Genomic DNA, 19499 nt, shown 5'->3' with positions numbered 1-19499 from the left:
GGGGGGGCCCCGCCGGACCATGTGAGGAGCCCCGACGGGGCGAGCGGGGCCTCCCCGGCCAGGGGGCACTTGCGGAGCCCCGCGCCCGCCCACCCACCATGGGGGATTTCTACGACCCGGAGCACCCCACGCCGGAGTAAGCGCGGGCCCTGCGCGGCCTCGGGCCCGCCGGCGCCGGGCAGCGCCGGCCGCGGGCAGCCGGGACGCTGCCCCTTCCCATTCCCCTTCCCTTCCCCTTCCCCCTTCCCTCTCCTACACCCCTTCCCTTCCCCTTCCCCGCTCCCCGTCCCCTTCCCTCCGCTCTCCCTCCGGCCCGGGGTAGGCCGCGCATCCCCGGCCTTGCGTGATGGCCGCGGCCGGGGCGGGCGCGGGGCGGGCGGGCAGCGCGGGGCGGGAGCGGCCGCGCCGGGGGCGGCGGGGCCGGGGGGGCCGTGTCCCCCCTTTCCCTGTGTCCCCCTTTCCCGGTGTCCCCCCCTTTCCCTGTGTCGCCCTTTCCCTGCCCCTGTGCCTGTCCCTGTCCCGTCCCTGCCCGGGGGAGCGCGGGGGGAGCCGGGCGGAGCGTGCGGACGTGTCCCGGCCTCCCCGCGGGGCCATTTTTCACCACCACCTTTATTATTGTTGTTATTACTATTAACATTATTTTTTCCCGCTTAGCCAGCCCCGTCTTGATTTTACGCCTTGAATCCTGCCCGGCCCCGGGCGGCCCCTGCCCTGACCCCATTTTCTGCCAGGAGGAAGGAGCCAGGGAAGGGGGAGCAGTTTAATGGCCGGGAACTCTGGTTCTCTTCTGGATGGGGAATTTCTCCAACACACCCCCTTTATCCCGCCAGGGCCTCCGGCTTTATCGCCTCTCCTGAGCAAAGTCACTCCTTCCCCGCTGGATTTCTCCCCCCCCCCCCCCCGCCTTTTCCTACTGGTTCTCAACGCTATTTTTACATTTTTAGACTTCCTTGGCAAAGCATTCGGGGGCTCCGTAAACTTTGCCGGCTCTGGAGCAGACACCTGGCACGGAGCCCCCCCCCGTGCGGTGGTGGGATTGGAGGAAAAGCTAAAAATAGTGGTTTTTTTGAGCAAGGACAACAGAGCAAACCTTTTCTGAGCGGGTTCTGGCCGTGCCCACCTGGAGCAGCTGAGGAACAGCTTCCTCTTGTTCCAGTGAAACAGTGCTGGTGGCTGAGCCGTCTGAAATTAGTGGGAAATGGAGGATTTGATTCAGAATCCAGACTGTGTTTTGCTCCTGGGGTGGGAGAACCTGGAGTAAAGCCTGATTTACTGCAGCTGAGCCCTGGGGGGGAGTGACTGTTCCCTTCCCGAGGGACCCTCTGGGTCCAAAGGACTATCCAGTCGATCCCAAAAGTTTTGTCCTAATTTAGGTGTCTCACCTTTGAAGTCTGGAGTGTTGGGAGGGATCCTGGCACCGTGGGCTGGGCTGGCACGTGGGATTTGGGATCCCAGAGCATCCGGGTTGTCTCATGTTTGTTGTCTGAAAATGTCCAGTGGTGCCGACCTGGGCTGTTGGATGGAGCTGGAACGGATTTCCTGACGGCTTTTTAAAGGAATTACCAATTAATTGGCCTGATTTTGGGGTTTCCTCGGGGTGTCAGTTCCGTGTTGGGGCTTGGGAAGTTTTCAGGAGTGTCCTGGTGGTTTTAGGAGTTGTGTTTCCCCGTCCCTGCCATGAATCCCGGTGTTCCCGATGTGTCCGTGCCGTGTTCCTTAATACTGTGTCTTAATTTGGGGGTGCTCTTCCCGGCACAGGAGCTTTTCCCTGGAGAAGAGGATTATTTGGGATTACTAGGTCGATAGAAATGTCCCAGGATGTGTTGGGTATTTGGGAAGAGTGGAATTAGAACCAAACCCCGGTGGCTGTGGGATGTGCTGCCGGAGACTGTGCCTTTCCCTATCCCGTGCCCGCTGGGGGGTGGGATGAGGAGGGATGTGCTCAGTTTGTTTTTTGGGATGAGTTGCTGTTGGAATTGCGCTGCTTGGAGAGTGTTGGGCAGAGCCTGGTGGTGAGAATGGAGCCTGGGAAGTCATTGGGCTCAGCCTTGTTTTCCTGGGAATTATTCCCTGGATTTGGAGCGACCTTCAGGATCATCCAGTGCCACCCCCTGCCATGGGCAGGGACACCTCCCACTCTCCCAGGTTGCTCCAAGCCCCGTCCAGCCTGGCCTTGGACACTTCCAGGGGTGCTGCTGAGCTGGAGCTCCGCGCTGGCCGGAGGAGTTGGATGTTGAGCCCGGAGCTGAACGATGGACGTACATTCCAATGGCTTTTATTGGAGTTTTCCTGTTGGGAAAGAAACTCTGTCTGGCTTTTCCCTGGTCGGTCGCTCTCCGTGTCCATTGTCAGCCACAGTTTGGATTCCTGAGAACTTCAGCTTCCAGCAGAACCTCAAATTTGGGTCAACTTCATTCCCAGAGCTTGGAGCCATCACCACACTCCACATGGAGCTTCTCCTTGGAGCTGCCCGATGCTGACCTGGACCTGCTTAGAATTCCAGGCTGGTTTGGCTTGGAAGGGACCTTAAGGATGATCCAGTTCCACCCCCTGCCATGGGCAGGGTCACCTTCCACTAGCCCAGGTTGCTCCAAGCCCCATCCAGCCTGGCCTTGGACACTTCCAGGGATGGGCAGCCATGGTTTCTCTGGGAATCCTGTTTTTGATGGATATTTGATGGATGTTTCTTGGTGCTGTTGCTTCCTTGAAGAAGATTCCGAGATCATCCCTGTCCACTGCATCCCGAGGGTGGAGGAACCTCTTGGACAAGTGACATGTTGGTGATGTCATCTCATGGAGTCGAGACCTCCGAGGATTTCTTTCCCTCACATCCTTGTGTTATGACAGAAAATCCTTTTTTCCACCAGGGAGCCCTTCCCAGTGGGAATTTGACTCTGTCCTGGGGGGAGATGGTTTTCCAGCCGTCCCACCAGGGATGCTGGTGGGGCTCGGTGTGTCCATGGGTGGTTTGGAGGGGTTGGGATTCAGGATCAGACCATTGGAATGTTCCATTGGTTTTGTTAACGTGACCTGATATGGATTCAGACAGTTTGGAATTCCAGGTTTTTGGTTGTGGCCGTTCCCAAGGTTTTTTTTGCTGTTCTTTGGAGCTGTGGAGACTCCAGGGCTGTTCCATGTTGGCATCACTTTGGGACTCGGTGTTTTTTTTTCTTCCTGTGGGAATCTGGATTCTATTTTCTGCTTTTCCCTAAGGAAAACCATCCAGGAGGTTGCTTCCCTCAGCTCGAGCTCCTGGAAAATGTGCTGTGGTTAAAGGCCCAAATTAGATCCATGGGTGTGTCCTGATCCACCTGGGAGGCAAAGGCTGCATTTTCCACCTGCATTCCCTTGGAATGCTGCTCCCCTTTATTAGCCATGATCCCATGGGATGTGAAGGGGAGAAGGGAAAGGGAGAGACTTGGCTCTCGCTGGATCCAAGGGGTTTCCAGCTCCATGTTCCCACTTTACTGTGTCTGAAAAGCTGGATTATTGAAGGAAAACTCTCTCTATATTTTTGAATTTGGGAGCCTGAGTGGGGAATTTGGGAACCTGGCCCTGGACGCTTCCAGGGATGGGGCAGCTGCAGCTTCTCTGGGAATCCTGTGCTTGGATCTGCTGCTGGAATTCTAAATAGACTTTGTTTGGGTGGATATTTGGAAGGGAAGAGAGGATTTATAAACACCTGGACATTGTTCCTTCCAGAACTTTAGGACTCCTTGAGGAAAAGTCCTGAGGAAGTCCCAGTGTGGCTCTGGTTGTTGGAATGTTGGTCGGACACTTCCTAAAAAAGATTTTCTTTTTCCTTGACTTTTTTTCTGTCTTTTCCCGTTTTTTTAAGAGGGTAAACTTCCCTCCAATTGCTCCATCCCTGCAGCTGCATCTCAGCTTTTTGGGATCCATCCCAGAGGCTGCAATTCCTGGGAGATCCCAGGGAATGTTTTGGATCAGGAGCTGAAATTCAGGAGAACGTGAGCCAGGAGTCAAAACTGGATCCATCATTTTAATGGGAGAGGGATCCACTGGGCTGGATCGGGAAGGAGCTGGAGCCTGGGGAACACTCCATGTGGATCCCTGTTTTCCAGTGGATTCCCACTGTCTTTCCCCCCATTGCTCCAAGATTTTCCAGCTTTCTGAGCATCACTTTGTAATTCCGTGATTTCCTTCCTGAAACGCACCAGCAGCTGGAAATCCAAAGTGTGTCATTCCTGGGGTATTTTTTTTCCAGCCTTTTGCGTGGAAATCCAACAGGAAAAACTCCGGAGCCTGGTGCTTGGTGTTTCCCTGCACAACCCATTCCCAGCTTGGAATTTTAGTGCCAATTCCTGGTGTAAAGGAGCAGGAAGGAGCTTTATTTTCTTTTATGGAATTGAGAGCAGTTCCCAGAATATTCCCATTCCCGCCTTAACCTGCCAGGCAGAATTGTGGGAGATTTGGAATGTGATTTTGGGGCTGGGAAGTGTCTTCCTGTTAAATTTGGGATGAGTTTGGGGTAAGAATGGGATATTTTGGGCTTGGATATGGGGAATTTTGGGAATATTTGGAGCTACACGTGTGGGAATTAAGGGGTGACCTGGTGAAAAATACACGGAAATTCCATGGTTTTGCCTCAACGTGAAGCTTGTAGGACACATCTTTGGGAATTTGGGGATGGAGGGGACAGGATTGCTCCTTCCAGCTTCATTTCTGGGAGCAAGGGAATGTTGGGAATGGGTTGGGAATTGATTCCATGTGTCTGACTTGGGTCTGGCAAGCCCTGGAACAGCGAGAATTCCTTGTTTTCCAGGCAGTTTTTGAGGGTTAGAGGGTGAAAAATACATGGAAATTCCATGTTTTTGCTTCAACGTGAAGCTTGTAGGACACAATTTCGGGAATTTTGGGATGGAGGGGACAGGATTGCTCCTTCCAGCTTCTCTTTTGGGGCCAAGGAGATGTTGGGAATGGGTTCCACATTTCTCACTCTGTCCCTGCGAGCCCCAAACCAGAGAGAATTCCTTGTTTTCCAGGCCCCCAAACCAGAGAGAATTCCTTGTTTTCCAGGAGCCTTGTTTTTGGGAGCCAAAGGTGCAGTGCCAGGGGGGTGAGGATAAACTCAGGGCTGGAATTTGCTGTCCCAAGGAAAACCCCCGGGGATGGGGATACCTGAGAGAGGGGAGGAAATTCCAGGTTTTACCTGGACCAGGAAGCCAGGGGGTGGGAGGAGATGTGCTGGAGCCCGGGGGTCCTTCCCAAATCCCTCCCTTTGGAGGGAGGGGCGTGGCCTTGCTGCTCCTGGAGGGTTTTTTTCCCTGGTTTTTAGCACAAAGCCCAAATTCCCCAGGAGTTGGCTCAGCTCAGGTGGAGCCTCAACAGCTCCAGATGCTGGGAATGAGTTGGGAATGAAGCCCCATCCCGGTCCCTGGTAACAGCAACTGTAAGTAAATGGAATTTTCCTGATTATCCTTGTTTTTATTCTAAAATTCCTCAAGTTTTCAGCTTCCTTGACTCTTCTTGGAATTCTTTTCTTGCTCCCAAATGAATTTTAACTTAAACTGAGCAATTTAAAAAGGGCAACTTAAAAAGAAAAGCAACTTTAAAAAGCAGCTTAAACAGAGGAATTTTCCTGTGCAGGGATTGCGTGGGAAAGGATTTGGGAAAAACTTAAAAGATGGATTTTTTTTCCCTACTTTTCCCCACTAATTCTTAATCCTAAAAGTGACTTTTGCTGGAAGGAGGAATGTTTGGTTGTGGTTGGACTGTGGTGGTGCATCTGGGGGGGGTCACAGCAAAGTGTCCATGGGCTGGAAAACATGGAAAGGAGTAGAACTGGGATGGTGAGGGGAGATAAAAAATGTTGGGAATGGGGATAAGCAGCTGGGGGGGGAGGTGTTGAGGCCGTGGAATTGAGGCTGAGCTTTAAGCCAGGCCTAACCCTGGCTTTAGGAAGGTTTTTATTTGAGTTAGAGATTGAATTAAAAAGTGTTAATGAGGGGGGGAAATAAGGAGGGAAATAATGTCCTGGGCAGCTCTGATCCCAGGAATGCTGCTCTGATCCCAGGAATGCTGCTCTGATCCCAGGAATGCTGCTCTGATCCCAGGAAAACCCCTCTCCCCTGGGTGAAGCTGCTGTGGAGCTTTGGGTTTAATGCGGGTTTGTGGTCTCTTGGTGCAATTCCCCTCTGTTCATCCCACCCCTGGTATTCCAGAGGGAAAAATCCATCTCAGGCCATCCTGGAGATGCTAAACTGCACTTCTGTGTCAGATCCAGGCCTGGATGGACCCAGGGATGGGCCTGGGTTTTAGGATTTAATTGCATCAAGGCAGGAAAACTCAGTTTAAAATTCCCTTTTTCCTGTGAGACTCTTGGATGGCTCTTTGTTCCTGCTGGGAGCAGAGGAGGGGGTTTGGGGCAGGGATTACCTGGGAAGTGATCCCATTTCCATGACACTGCTGGGAAGTTGTTGACTGCAAAAGCTGCTGCTGGAATGTCCTTCCCTGCTCCCAGAGGAGGAGGAGGAGGAGGGGGAAGTTTTCCAGGGAATGCTGCAGAGCCAGGAGCTGTGGTTTGGAGTCCAGGTGTGGATTTGTTCCCTCTCTTTTTGAAACCATCCCTTTTCCATATCCATCCTCATCCTCACCCTTCCATCCTTGTGGCAGGTGAATCCCTTTCCCAGCTTTCCTGGGAATTCCTGATTGCTTCCAAACTTCATTCCTTCCTCAGATATTCCCTAGCTCTGAGCAAAAAGGGGAAAACAGGATTTAGGGGGAGTTTGGGAATTCCCAGTGATTTTGGGGAAGGAGCAGGGTCCTTTATTGGAACAGGAAACTGGATATTTTCTTCTTAACTGGACCTTTTTCCTGGAGAATTCCCAAAATGCTGGAATTCTGACACATAAAGAATGAAATAATTGGTAAATGAGGTCACTCCTCGTTTTTATAAATGAAAGGATAAATCCTGATTTTCCATAGATTCAGCTCCTTCTTTCCCTGGAATGTCCAATCCTCCCTTTTCCTTCATATTCCAACCTGGGACAAACGGTGTTACTTCCCCTGCTCCAAACTTCCAACTCCAAAACCTCAGGGAAAATGTATAAAGCAGGAAATGGGGATTTTGGGAAGCAGGATTTCAGGGATGTGTTGCAGGAAAAGGCACCTTGACCTCATTTTCCGGAGAGCTCGGCTGGAATTCCAGCTTCCATTTAAATAAGATATTTTATAGGGATTTCCCCCCTTCCCATGTGTCCTTTTGCCTTTCCTCTCTCCATGTTTGTTTTTTTTTTTTGGGAAATAGCAGAATTTCCTGTGAACTTCCCAGCTTTTCTTCTGATTGTACATTATCCATATGCAGAGCAGGATTTCTGGGAGCAGGGACACTTTGGGATATTAAATCCCAGTGCTCTGCACAGATTTCCCAGCAGTTCATCCCAGTCTTCCATGAATCCCAAGGGCAGTTGCACTTTTATCCTTGTTTTTTATCCCACATTTGGGATTATTGAACCCAGGGGGTGATGGCTCTTCAGGCCTGGGAGTGTTTTAGGAAATCCTTCAGTTCTGAGGGGGGGAGGAGAGGGGAAATTTAGGGATATTGGGAAGGAATCCTTGGCTGGGAGGGTGGGGAGGCCCTGGCACGGTTTTCCCGGAGAAACTGTGGATGTTCCATCCCTGGAAGTGTCCAAGGCCAGTTGGAGCAACCTGGGTTGGTTGCAACCTGGGTTGCTGCCATTCCCACGGCAGGGGGTGGGAATGGGATGATCCTTTAGATCCCTTCCATCCAAACCATGTGGAATCCCAAGACTGAGAGCAGCAGAGAGGGAATTCCGTCCCCAGCATCCAGGGATTTCATCTCCAGCACGGTGGTGCAGAATCCCAGGGATGCAACCCCTTCCTCAGAGGTAAAACCTGCCTGGAGAATTCCTCTGGGGCTTCAGGATCTTGTTGGGATAACAAACTGACCTTCTGCTTTCCTTCCCCCTGCTGTGGATGAAGGGGATCCATGGAATTCCATCTGCATCCAGACATATTTTTGGCTCACCCAACCTGAGCAAAACAGGTTAAATCCCAACTTCCTAAGCTGGAAGTTGGGATTTAACTGCTGAGGTTTTGCATTTTGTGCCCTTTTTTCGGGCAGCAAAGGGCTTTCAGGTGGATCCCTGTGAATTCCTGAGCTGAATTCCTGCTGGGAATGGGCCTTTTCAGCCTCCCAGGGCTGTTAGTCTGCAGATAGGGAGATAAGAAAACCTTGAGGCTTCCAGATTTTCCTCTTTTAAGGAGAAGAAAAGTTAAAAAACTGGGATATAAGGGAGGTGAGGCTGGGAAAGTTTTGTCTTTTAGACTTTGGAATCCTGATTTGGAATTTTTTTGGCTTTAGCATAAGGAAAACTTGGATAAAATTCAGATTATTGGGTGGGATACCCCTTAAAAATGGAGGTTTAAGCTCCCAGGAAATGCTGGAGCTGCCTTGGAATTAAAATCAATCTTTAATTTTTATTAACATTCCCACGACAAAAGTGAGATGTTTCCAGGAGTGGGAATACAGAATAACTAAATAAATATAATAAAAAAGCATCAATAGAATAGAATAAATAATAAAAATAATAAATACAACAAGATATAATGTATAGTAAGCAAATAAATATAATAAACCATTCATTTTCATCCCAGATTTTTCTGTACCTGCACAGAACAAGGTGCAGCCACTGGGATTGTTCCCAACCTCTGGAGCTGGAAAACTGCTGGAAAACATTTGGGATGGATCCCCAGCTCGTGTTCCATGTCTCCTGCCCAAGCTCCTGAATTTAATTACCTGTTTCCCAATATTCAGCTACTGAAATCTGTATTTTTATGTATAACTGATGTTATTTTTTAAGGGAAATATTTCCTTTTGGGGAATAATTTTGAGGAATAATTTTTACCAATTTTAAGAATAAATTTTTGAATTTTAGTAATGATAATAATAATTGTTAATAGTAGTTAAAATGTAATTATTGGCATCTGTTCGTTGTAATCCTGGGCTGCACCTGGTCATGGGAAGTCTTGGAAATCTTCATGGAATTGTTTAGGTTGGAAAAGACCCCGAAATCACCCAATCCAGCGTTTCTGTTGGATCTTGTTTTGACTCCACTAAACCTAAAAATTGAATCCCCAAAATCTGGGACCGTTGAGAGCAATGGATTCCTGGGAGTCTAAAATTCCACCTTTTTGGGATTCTGAAATAGAAACCTCCTTTTAGGTGTTCATTCCAAGTCCAGGAGCTGCCTTTGGAGGGCTCCTGCATTGGCTGGATTGGGAATTCCAGGCTTGGCTCACCCCATTAAATCCCGTGTGCTCCAGGGGCTGGAGCTCGGCTCCTGTTTCTCCCTGGAATAATTTACAGCCTTTTAATCAGCTTTGGCAGTTGGGTGGGAGCCCTGGAGAATATTCCTGTGGGAATTGCTTTTTTCCAGTTTTGAATTTTTCTCCTAATTCCCAGTGGATGGTGGTTTAAATGGGACACGGTGGTTCCTGCGCCGTCACCGCCTTTGGGTCGCTCGGAATCCAAAAACTTCGGCTTTTTCTTCTGGGAATTGATATTTCTGGATCAACTGGTGCTTGAAGGGAAATCTGGGAACATTTCTGCAGGAAATCTTTGGTTGTGACACCGAATTGTGGCTCAAAAGTGACGAAATTGAGCAAAATTCCGATGAAATGGAGCAAAATTCCAACTCTAAGCTGTGTTTGGAGCTGGTGAGGGATTTTGGGATCTCTGGTAGGTCGCTGACAGAGATGGGTGAACTGTCCGTGTCTTGGTTGAGTTGTCTTGGGAGGACCAAAAAACTCCTGGAATCTCTCCCAGGAATTGAGCAAAGTAGGGACAGAGTCGTTGTGTTCTTCCTTCTCCTTGTGTGGAGCGGAGAACCTGGGAATTGTGGAAAACTGGGCTTTCCCCTTGGTTGGGGTGAAGAGAATGGTCCTAATTAATTCATTGACGAGCTTCGAGCTGCCAAAAGACTTGGCATTAATTGATTAATGGGCTTGATTACTTGATTAATGAAGCATCATCATCAGGGCAAATATCCAGGGCTGCAGATCCACGAGACCTCCCGAAGTATCTTTAATTCCTCCTTAATCCTTTCAGTTCTTAAGGAAAATATTAAAATCCAAGGAACCCCAAATGCAGCTCTTTAAGTCCTGTTTTTGAGGTGTTTCATACCCTCGGTTCTTCTCCGATATGTTGGAATAACTCTTGGAATAACCTTCGGAAGACGCTGCCGAGCCGACAGTTGGCTCTGAAAAGGTTTGCTCTGTCCAAATCCACCTGGAATTTTCCAGTGTGGAATTTTTTGAACCTCCCCGTGCTCCTCTGCAGAGGTGGATTTGTGTCTGTGGGAGGGCCGGGGGGGGCTGGGGGGTTGGTGTCCCCTCACTCCCCGTCTCCGGGTCCGTCCCATCCCAGACCCGGGGACCGAACGTTCCATTCCGTGTTTTTCCTGGTGTTTACTCCTGATTTTCTGTTTCTTTTCCATGTTCCCTCGACTCGGTGACAACAGAGAAGAAGAAAATGAGGTGAGTGGAACCAGGTCCTTCCTTGGTGACGCTGGAGCCCAACCTGGGGCTGGTCTGGCCAAGGGATTCTGGGAGTTGGGAGCAACCAAGGGACTGGATAAAGCAAATGGATGTTTTTCTGGGATTCCTCTGGTTAAATTTTTTTATAATTTTAATAATATTTTTAATTTCAGTAACTAGAGGTATTCATACCAGTGGATGATGATGATGATGATTATTATTATTATTATTAAATCTTTAATTTTTAATAATTAAAAATACTCATTTGGGGGAATAAGGAAAAAATTTGGGAAGAAGGGAAGTATTTCCATTTGGGGAATAATTTTTGGCAGTAATTTTAAAATTTTAATAATACTACATTTATTATTATTATTATTAAATCTTTAATTTTTAATAATTAAAAATACCAATTTGGAGGAATAAGGGAAAAATTTGGGAAGAAGGGAAATATTTCTGTTTGGGGAATAATTTGTGGCACTAATTGAAAAATTGTAATAATACTACATTTAAATAGATTATTATTATTATTGTTGCTCTTATTAGTAATTTTTGGGAATAAGTGCAAAATTTGGGAATGATTTTTAATAATTTTGATAATCTTTAATTTTAATAGCTGTAATGTATTAATATTATTTAAAACTGCTTTATTATTATTATATTTTTAATTTAATTTTTCATAATTTTATATAATTTTAAATACTAAATTTTGGGGAAAAATTTGGGAAGCAGGGAAATATTTCCTTTTTGGGAATATTTTTGAGGAATTTTAATAAGAATTTTTAAATTGTAATAATTAGAATAATAGATATTAATATTGTTTTGAGACCGTCGGGGTGGGAGGATCCCATTTCCAAACTGGACATGCACTTTTTTCCCAAGGTTTTGGGTGCCCTTCCAGCCATGGAAGTTGTTTAAAATCATCCCTGAAATATCCCCACACAAAGAACACCCATTTTTACAGAAAGCTTTGGATTTCTGCTTCCACTTTTCCCACATTGAGTTAATTTGCTGCCAAAATTCCAGTTGGATGTTGGGTTGGGACGCCAAGATGAGTCACGTGGAGACCACGACAAGGTTTTCACACTGAAAATCAACCCCAGGTGTCAAAAAAGAGGATTTTTTTTTTAATCTATGATGTCTCAGGGTGCAAAAAACCCCGGGGTTTCCAATCCACCACCATCTTATTTAATGATTTACCCCAGTGCCTTGAGCCTGGAAAACCCTGGATTGTTTTCCATGAGTTAAAGGATAACGGAACACTTAATAATTCACAGTGGGAAGATGCTGCTCCTGCCAAAAATGTGGCCATGGCGAAGTTATGGGAGCAAAACCTGGCTTGGAATGGTTCTGATATGACTCCTTCCATTGGAATTATGCTTCCCACACAACATGGAATTACAGAATTCCCAGAGAAGCTGTGGCTGCCCCATCCCTGGAAGCATCCAAGACCAGGTTGGAGCAACCTGAGACAGTGGCAGGTGTCCCTGCCCATGGCAAGGGGGTGGAATCAGATGATCCTTAAGGTCCCTTCCAACTCACGCCAGTCTGTAGTTCCATAAAATTCAGATTTATGGGGATAAACCCTGTTGACAAAGACACCTTTTCCAACAGTGCCACACCATTCCCCTTCAGGGATCTCCTTCCCGGGACACAGAGGAACCCTAAGCTTTAAAATAGGTGGGGAAACCCACAGATGGGTAAATAAACGGTGCTTTATGCTCCGGAAAATTCCCAGTTTTGGGACTGCAAGGTGCTGAGGGAGATCCTGGCAGGAGCCAGTCAAAAACTCCTGGAAGGACATGGAGAGTGTTCCACGCAGAGGTGACAGAGGCATCAAGCACCACTGGATCCTGCTGGGAATTTTGGGGAGTTTAATTAGTGCTGGTCTGTGGCTGAGCCTGGAAACTTGTTGGGAATTAGTAGTGACTGGGATAAGGCTGTTGGAGGGAGGTGGGAAAGGACAGAGTTTGAGTGGGAAGGATCCCTAAGGATCATCTCATTCCACGCCCTGCCATGGACAGGAACACCTTCCACTAGCCCAGGTTGCTCCAACCTGACCTTGGACACTTCCAGGGCTGGGGCAGCCACAGCTTCTCTGGCAAATCCATTCCAGTCCCTCCCCACCCTCACAACCAGGAATTCCTTCCCAATATCCCATCTAACCCTGCCCTCTGGCAGTGGGAAACCATTCTCTGTGTCCTGTCCCCCCATCCCTTGTCCCCAGTCCCTCTCCAGCTCTCCTGGAGCCCCTTCAGGCATTGGAAGGGTCTCTCAGGTCTCCCTGGAGCCTTTTCCAGTCCTGGGAGGCTGCATCCAGGCAGAGTCTCCTGAAATGTGGAAACAAACATCTCTAAAGCTGAAAATGCAGGTATTTTTTTAAAGTGCACAAAAAGCAGCGTTTTGTCCTCGATTAACTTTGTGGGTTGAACTCCATCTCTTTTTTAAAAAATCAAAATTAAATGTTAGAAGGACTTTCGCTTTGGTCATTAATGAGTCAGTTAAAAAGCCTCAGCCCAAACCCCAGAGGAGGTTTAGTTCCAACTGGAAGTGCCCGAGGAATCGATTGTGTCCAGGACAGATCTGGTGCCAAAGGCAGAACCGTGGTGTCCATTTCGCTTTGATCAGCATAAAAAATGCACCAGGTGAAAGAAAATACTGTTAAACCCCAAAAAACCCTCAATTCCTCCAACTTCTTCTTCTTTTCCTCCCACAGGGCAAACCCGAAACGGTGCCGAGAGCTGGTTTTATCAAAGGCCCCGTGTTCAAAGGCGTCGCTTCCAGTCGCTTTCTGCCCAAGGGCACCAAAACCAAGGTCAACTTGGAGGAGCAGGGAAGGCAAAAAGTGTCTTTCAGCTTCAGTTTAACCAAGAAAACTTTACCCAATCGATTCCTGAGTGGACTCGGAAACGAGAAACAAAATGAAGCTCCCAACCCTCCAGTTCCCCTTCCCGCTGATTTTAACCCCAAAACCAAACCGGATCTGGGCGACGCCGCCGGTTCAGCCGAGGAATCTTCGCCTCCGAAACCGAAGGTAGAACTGGGGAAGATTCATTTTAAGAAACACTTGCTCAGTGTCACGGCGAAACCGGCGCCGGCTCTGGCAGCGACGGCACCGCCACTGGGAGCAGAGCTGGCGGCCTTGGCTGTGGAATTCCCTCCCACGCCGCCACCTCCGCCACCTCCTCCACCGCCGCCGGCACCGGTCCCTGCGGCTGCGGCTCCGCCACAGCCGACAGTGACGCCGATGTCGACGCTGCTGCTGTCGCTGCCAGTGGAAACCGAAACCCCCGCGCTGAAGGAGCCAAACCACACGGCGCCCAAAGAGGCCCCGGAGCCCGAGTCCAGGCAGGACGCGGGATTGCGCGGAGCGGAGGAACGTGTCACCCAGAACGCGCCCGAGCAGCAGGAGATGACCCCACAGAAGGAAGATTCCCATATTGGGAAAGAGGAGGAGGTTTCCGATGGCTCCAAGGGCGCTCCGGTGTGCTCCCGGAGACAGGGGGCAAAGAGGAAGTTCTCCCAATCTGACGGTGCGCTGCAGGGCTCCGAGTCCGACGAGGATTCGGTGAGGACATCGTCCAGCCAGCGCTCGCATGAGCTGAAGGTCTCCAGCACGGAGAAGGAGCGAGATTCCAGACGGAGCTCCGTGTCCCTCCGAGGCGACGACCTGGGGAAATCCTCATCACGCTCCAAGTCGGACAGGGATGAGAAGTACTCGAGCTACTCAAAGTCGGACAGAGACTCGCGGTACTCTTCCTCCCGCTCGCGCTCCGACAGGGACAGGAGGCGAAGCCGGTCTCATTCCCGCTCCCGCTCCGACCGCAGCTCCCGCACCAGCTCTTCCTACTCGAGGTCGGAGCGCTCGCATTACTACGAGTCCGAGCGGCGGTACCATCGGAGCTCCCCGTACAGGGAGAGGTCCAGGTATTCCCGTTCCTACGCAGACAGGGGCCGGGAGAGCTCGGATTCGGAGGACGAGTACAGGAGGACACATTCCAGATCGAGCGACTCCCGGCGGACGTCCTCCCACTCCTCCTCCTCCTACAGAGACTCGAGATCTTCCTACTCCAAGTCGGACCGGGACAGCAAAGTGGAGTCGTCTCATGCCGACATGGAGAGGAGAGGAAGGTCATCGTCGAAAGCAGATCGAGATTCCAAAAGGACTTCCGAAAGTGAAGTATCCAAAAGGTGCTCTCCCCTCGATGAACTGGGCTATCGGAAGGGGAATTCCCATTCCAAGCCCGACAGTAATGTGAATTCCTCCCGCTATAAATCCACCCCTTCCAAGACCCCCGCGCCAAAGCCTGATAAATTTAAGAGTTCTTTCTGTTGTACAGAATCGCTCGAGGAAATCAAGCCGCAGTGTAATTCTCTAGATTTAGAGAGCTCGTGTCTGAAGAGCAATGAGATCAGGGTGTCCATTGCCAAAAAGCTTGAAAGGGAAAAGACACTTTCTCCGCTAAATCAGCTCAGCGATTCGCCCGCGCTGCCGAAGGCGGACGAGTCGACGGTGGGTTTGACCAGCTCTAAATCCGAGGAACCCACAGGAAACGAAAGCCACGACAGTGTTACGGAACCGGAAACGTCATTAAAGGTAAAGCATGATCCGGTAAGAACGTGTTTCCCCACGGAACGGAGCGTCAACGGCTCCCCAGAGGGTCGGGATGATGGGCTGGCAACTTCCAGTGCCTCCAAAGCAGAGGATGTTCCTGTGTCCTCTGACGACGGCCTGTGCCAGTCAGAAGCGTCACCTGTTGTGAAGATGAGCTCGTCATATCCGTTGCCATCCAATGGATTTGAGGGCACGGATGTGTCTCAAGAGCGAGAGCCGGATGATTCCCGGGTCCAGTCCAGTGAGTGCAGCAGCCTGTTCCAGGAAGCAGAGGCTCCGGTGCCTCAGCAGCAGGAGGAACCCGCCCCTTTCGCCGTCATGAATGTAGATCCCACTAAAGTTGCCCTGGAGAAGGCGGATGAGGAGGCGACTCCGTGTGACAAAACCAAAGAACCCGTTTTTTGCTACATTTCTGACGATGCCGCCCCTGCTTTGTACCACTCGGAAGTGGAAATCGAGGCGGAACCAGTGGAGTTGAAGGTTCCATCCGAGGCTTTCCTGGACGTGCAGGTGGAGCCGCAGACGGTGACGTGCGACTACGAGAGCGTGGAGGATCCCCATCCCAAGTCTGCCTGTGAGGATGGGCACGACCATCCTTCCCATAAAATTAACCTGGCAGTGGAGAGCTTGAGCAGGGATTCCTCCCAGGATGGCTGTTCCCAGCGGCTTGTGTCGGATCATGCCGTGCCGGAGGAAAGCACCTCTTCCAAATGGGATGTGCCACCAGCTGGGCACCAGGAGCTGCTCCAGCATTCGGAAGCCGAAGAGATGCTGGAGTTGGGCGCTCAGCACGTTGATCTTGGTTCAGCAAAGAGCAAACAGGCGTTCCAAGATGAACATTCCTACTATTCGGAAGTGCCGCTGGAGCAGCGCAGCAGACAGGTCATGGAGGAAAGTGCTGTTTCCACTGAGGGAGCTGAATTGGAGGAGTTGAGGGTTCCGTGTCCTGGTGTATTGGCTGAGAGGGATGAGGGAAACGGGCCCTTGGTGGCTTCGGCTTTTCCTGACATCCTGTATCCCTCTTCTGATGTCATTGTCACGGCAGAGGACATGGAGACGGTGACTCAGGCCCCGACGTGCGACAGCAGCGGCAATGCCGTGGAATTCATTCCTGCCGGGCACGACGACTACTCGGACACGGGGGAGAGCGACAGCATGGGCGGCAGCGACGACAGCGACACGGATGACTCGGATTCCGACGACGGCACGCCACGGAAGCGGCTGCAATCCGTCGTGGTGGTTCCCAAGAACTCGACCATTGCCATGGAGGAGAACAGCCCGGGCTCCTCTCGGAGCAGCCAAGGCAACCGGCGCTTCTCCGACCACTGGGACGACGAGCGGCCCGAGCCCAGCAGGCCCTACTACGAGGAGAGGCTGGAGAGTAAAGGCGGATCTCAGGTGGAGAGCAGGAACTCTCCCAGAGGGATGGAGAAGAGTCTGGCAACATCTACGGAGCTGAGCAGGAAGGAGGCAGAGGAGCTGCGGGCGGATCCGTGCCAGGCACAGAGCGATGGTGTGGACAGCACGAGCCAGGCGGATCTGACCACGGATTCCCATGGGAAGCCCAGCACGGAGGAGAGGATGATGCTGACGGAGATGGTGGCCATGGGAAGGCCCGTGGTCCGGCCGGATGAGCAGCCGTTCTGTCTTCCTGAGAGTTTTGAAGGCACCGACACATCCCGACACCAGATGAGCTGCTCCAAACCGGACAGTCGGCAAGGGCAGAGTGGGCTCCACCAGTCCGACCTCGGAGACTATCCCAGGCTGGATGGTTTCCATACAACAGAGGAGATGAGTGGTTTGGGCTGGGACTTTCCCCAGACGGAGAAGCCCAGCAGCACGTACCAGCAACCGGACAGCAGCTTCGGGATGTACTCGGGATATGTTTACCAGCCGGGCTCCGGAGCCTACGGCGCTTCCCAGAATTACTGGCAAGGCAACGGTTACTGGGACGCGAGATCTGCCAGCAGACCCTCCGTGGTCAACTACGAGCGGATCCAAGGGCAGGTGCCGGATTCCCTGACGGAGGATCACGAGGAGTACGAAGAGGACGATCGTTGGGATCATCCCAGCCCCTCCAGTAAATCCCAGCTGCCCGGGCAGAAGGAAGAGGGCTCGGTGCAGGCACATGAGATCAGCAGCAATTCCACCAAGGAGCCGGTGCCTGGCGCGGAGAAGAAGGAGGAGGTGAAGGTTCTGGAGAAAAACGACGTGAAGGAACGAGGGCCACCGAAGAAACGGCGGCCGGAGGTGGAGAGCGACTCGGAGAGCGACGGGGACTCGAGGGAGAAGAGGAAGGGGAAGGCGGAGGGGGAGCTGGGGGAGCCGGCGCCGCAGGATTCCTCCATGGTGGGCCGGCCCTGCATCATGGACGACTTCCGAGACCCCCAGCGCTGGAAGGAGTTTGCCAAGCAGGGCAAGATGCCGTGTTACTTTGACCTCATCGAGGAGAACGTCTACTTGACGGAGAGGTAATGGCTTCTTTCATCCTTGTTTTGCTTCCCGGAGCAGTTTTGGGTTTTAACTCCCATTTGCTTCAGTGATAGTTGTGGGTTTTGTGGCCAAATCGGCATAATTTGGAGGGAAAGGGAGGGATTTGGCGTTCCTGATGTCTGGCAAGGGGAGAGGAGACAACACTGGGAAGTGTTTAACTGCCCTGCATCCCTTCTCCTAAAGAGAACCCCCCGGTTGGGCCCAGACATTCCCAGGTGATGGGAAGAGCTGGAAAATGGGAGGAGATGAGGGGAAGGTTGATTGATTGGTTTATTCAGATCCAGCCTGTTTAGTGTCCCCAAATACCAGCTCCCTCTCTGTTGGCACAGGGAATTCTGTCCAGGTGTGGGAAAGATTTTGGACACACAACACGTGTTTCCAAAGGTTTTTGTTATTCCATGTCTTTACTTATCATCTTAGATGAGTTTTTTTTTAGCTCCAACAACCATAATTTGAAGTCCCACTTTTTTTTCTTATGCCTTTTTTTGCCTTGTAAAATTCTCTCATAGAAGTTAAAATATTAATTAGTGGATGCCTTTCCTGCCCTACTTTTCCTGCAGCTCTGATTTTCTTCTCTTTTTCATCATAAAACAGAGGTCGAAGTAACTAAACCCTCCAATTTCCTTTATTAAAATAACACCCAAAAACGGGTGTCCAAATAAATGTGGGCATGGAGGAGAAAGGAAAAAAGTTAAATATCCTGGGAATTTTTTTTGAGGAATCATTTTTTTATGATCACCAAATCCTCACCTCCCTCTCTAAACAAACCGAGCGTCCTTGGTTACCCCTGTACCTCCCGGTGGTTATCCCAAGGTCACCATTCCCTATATCCCGTTGCTGGAGGAGCAGTGAATGTCCTCCAACAACGCAGTAAGGATTGAGGAGGATTTCTGCACCCAGCTGCTGTCTCACCTTGTGTTTCCACGCCTTGTCCAGGAAGAAGAACAAATCCCACCGGGACATCAAGCGGATGCTGTGTGAGTGCCCGCCCCTGTCCAAGGAGGAGCGGGCGCAGGGGGAGGTGGCCTGTGGGGAGGATTGTCTCAACCGCCTGCTCATGATCGAGTGGTGAGTGCCATTCCATGGGCTGGGGGGTGGTGTCCCGGAGGTGACTTGGGAATCCCTAAAATTAACCCAGAAATTCCTGGGAAGGGGCAGCGCCAGCGTGGAGTGACCTTCGGAGCCGATGCAACCCTGCCCGGAGAAGCTGTGGCTGCCCCGTCCCTGGAAGTGTCCAAGGCCAGGCTGGACAGGGCTTGGAGCAGCCTGGGATAGTGGAAGGTGGAAATGGATGATCCTTGAGGTCCCTTCCAAGCCAAACCATTCCACGATTCCATGATTTCAGTCTTTGGATGATCTGCAGGAGCTCAGGGCTCACAATCTCCTGGATCTCCTCTTCCCAGAGCCTCCCCAGCCTGTGGCTGTTGTCTCCTTCTCCCTCCTGGAAGGTTCTACTCCTCTGTGGCAGTGGAGGCTGGGAATGGGGCATTTGATGGGATTCCCCTCTGGGACAAGGACTGTGACCAGTTGGGGTGGAAGGATTGAAATTACCTACCAGAATCCCACCCTTAGGTTTTATCTCATAGCCCAGACAGGGAATATATTGGAGGGAGAAGCCCCAAAACATGGGGAGGAGATCCCAGTTCATCCCATTTTGATGGTCTGACATGAAAGCACAGCAGGATTAGCATTCCCAGTATTCCAGAAATAAATTATCTGCCTTTGAATTGACACTCACGGGACCATGGTTTTTATAGCCAGACACATTCCCAGGTTTCCCAATGAGTTTGTTACAATTCCCTGGGACCTGTTTCCCATCTGAGCCCTTCCTGTCGTCACTGCTGTCCCGCTGGGAATCAACTCGCTCCCATTTCCT

At 50.7% G+C, this 19499-nt stretch overlaps 1 protein-coding gene across 2 annotated transcripts in view; it reads left to right on the top strand.

The window, feature by feature from the left end:
* SETD2 (SET domain containing 2, histone lysine methyltransferase) overlaps positions 1–19499 on the top strand; it is a 51972-nt gene continuing 32473 nt past the window's right edge. For both annotated transcript variants that reach the window (XM_032686360.1, XM_032686350.1), the window contains exons 1-4: positions 1–136; positions 10503–10518; positions 13232–17601; positions 18560–18691. In XM_032686360.1, the coding sequence (XP_032542251.1) occupies positions 99–136; positions 10503–10518; positions 13232–17601; positions 18560–18691 (4556 nt within the window). In that variant the 5' untranslated portion in view covers positions 1–98. The remainder of the gene's footprint in view (positions 137–10502; positions 10519–13231; positions 17602–18559; positions 18692–19499) is intronic.

Source organism: Chiroxiphia lanceolata, chromosome 1 (assembly GCF_009829145.1).
Source record: "Chiroxiphia lanceolata isolate bChiLan1 chromosome 1, bChiLan1.pri, whole genome shotgun sequence".
Taxonomy (NCBI): Eukaryota; Metazoa; Chordata; class Aves; order Passeriformes; family Pipridae; genus Chiroxiphia; species Chiroxiphia lanceolata.
The sequence above is the reverse complement of the archived record's forward strand: the minus strand, read 5'-3'. Positions and strand labels throughout refer to the sequence as shown.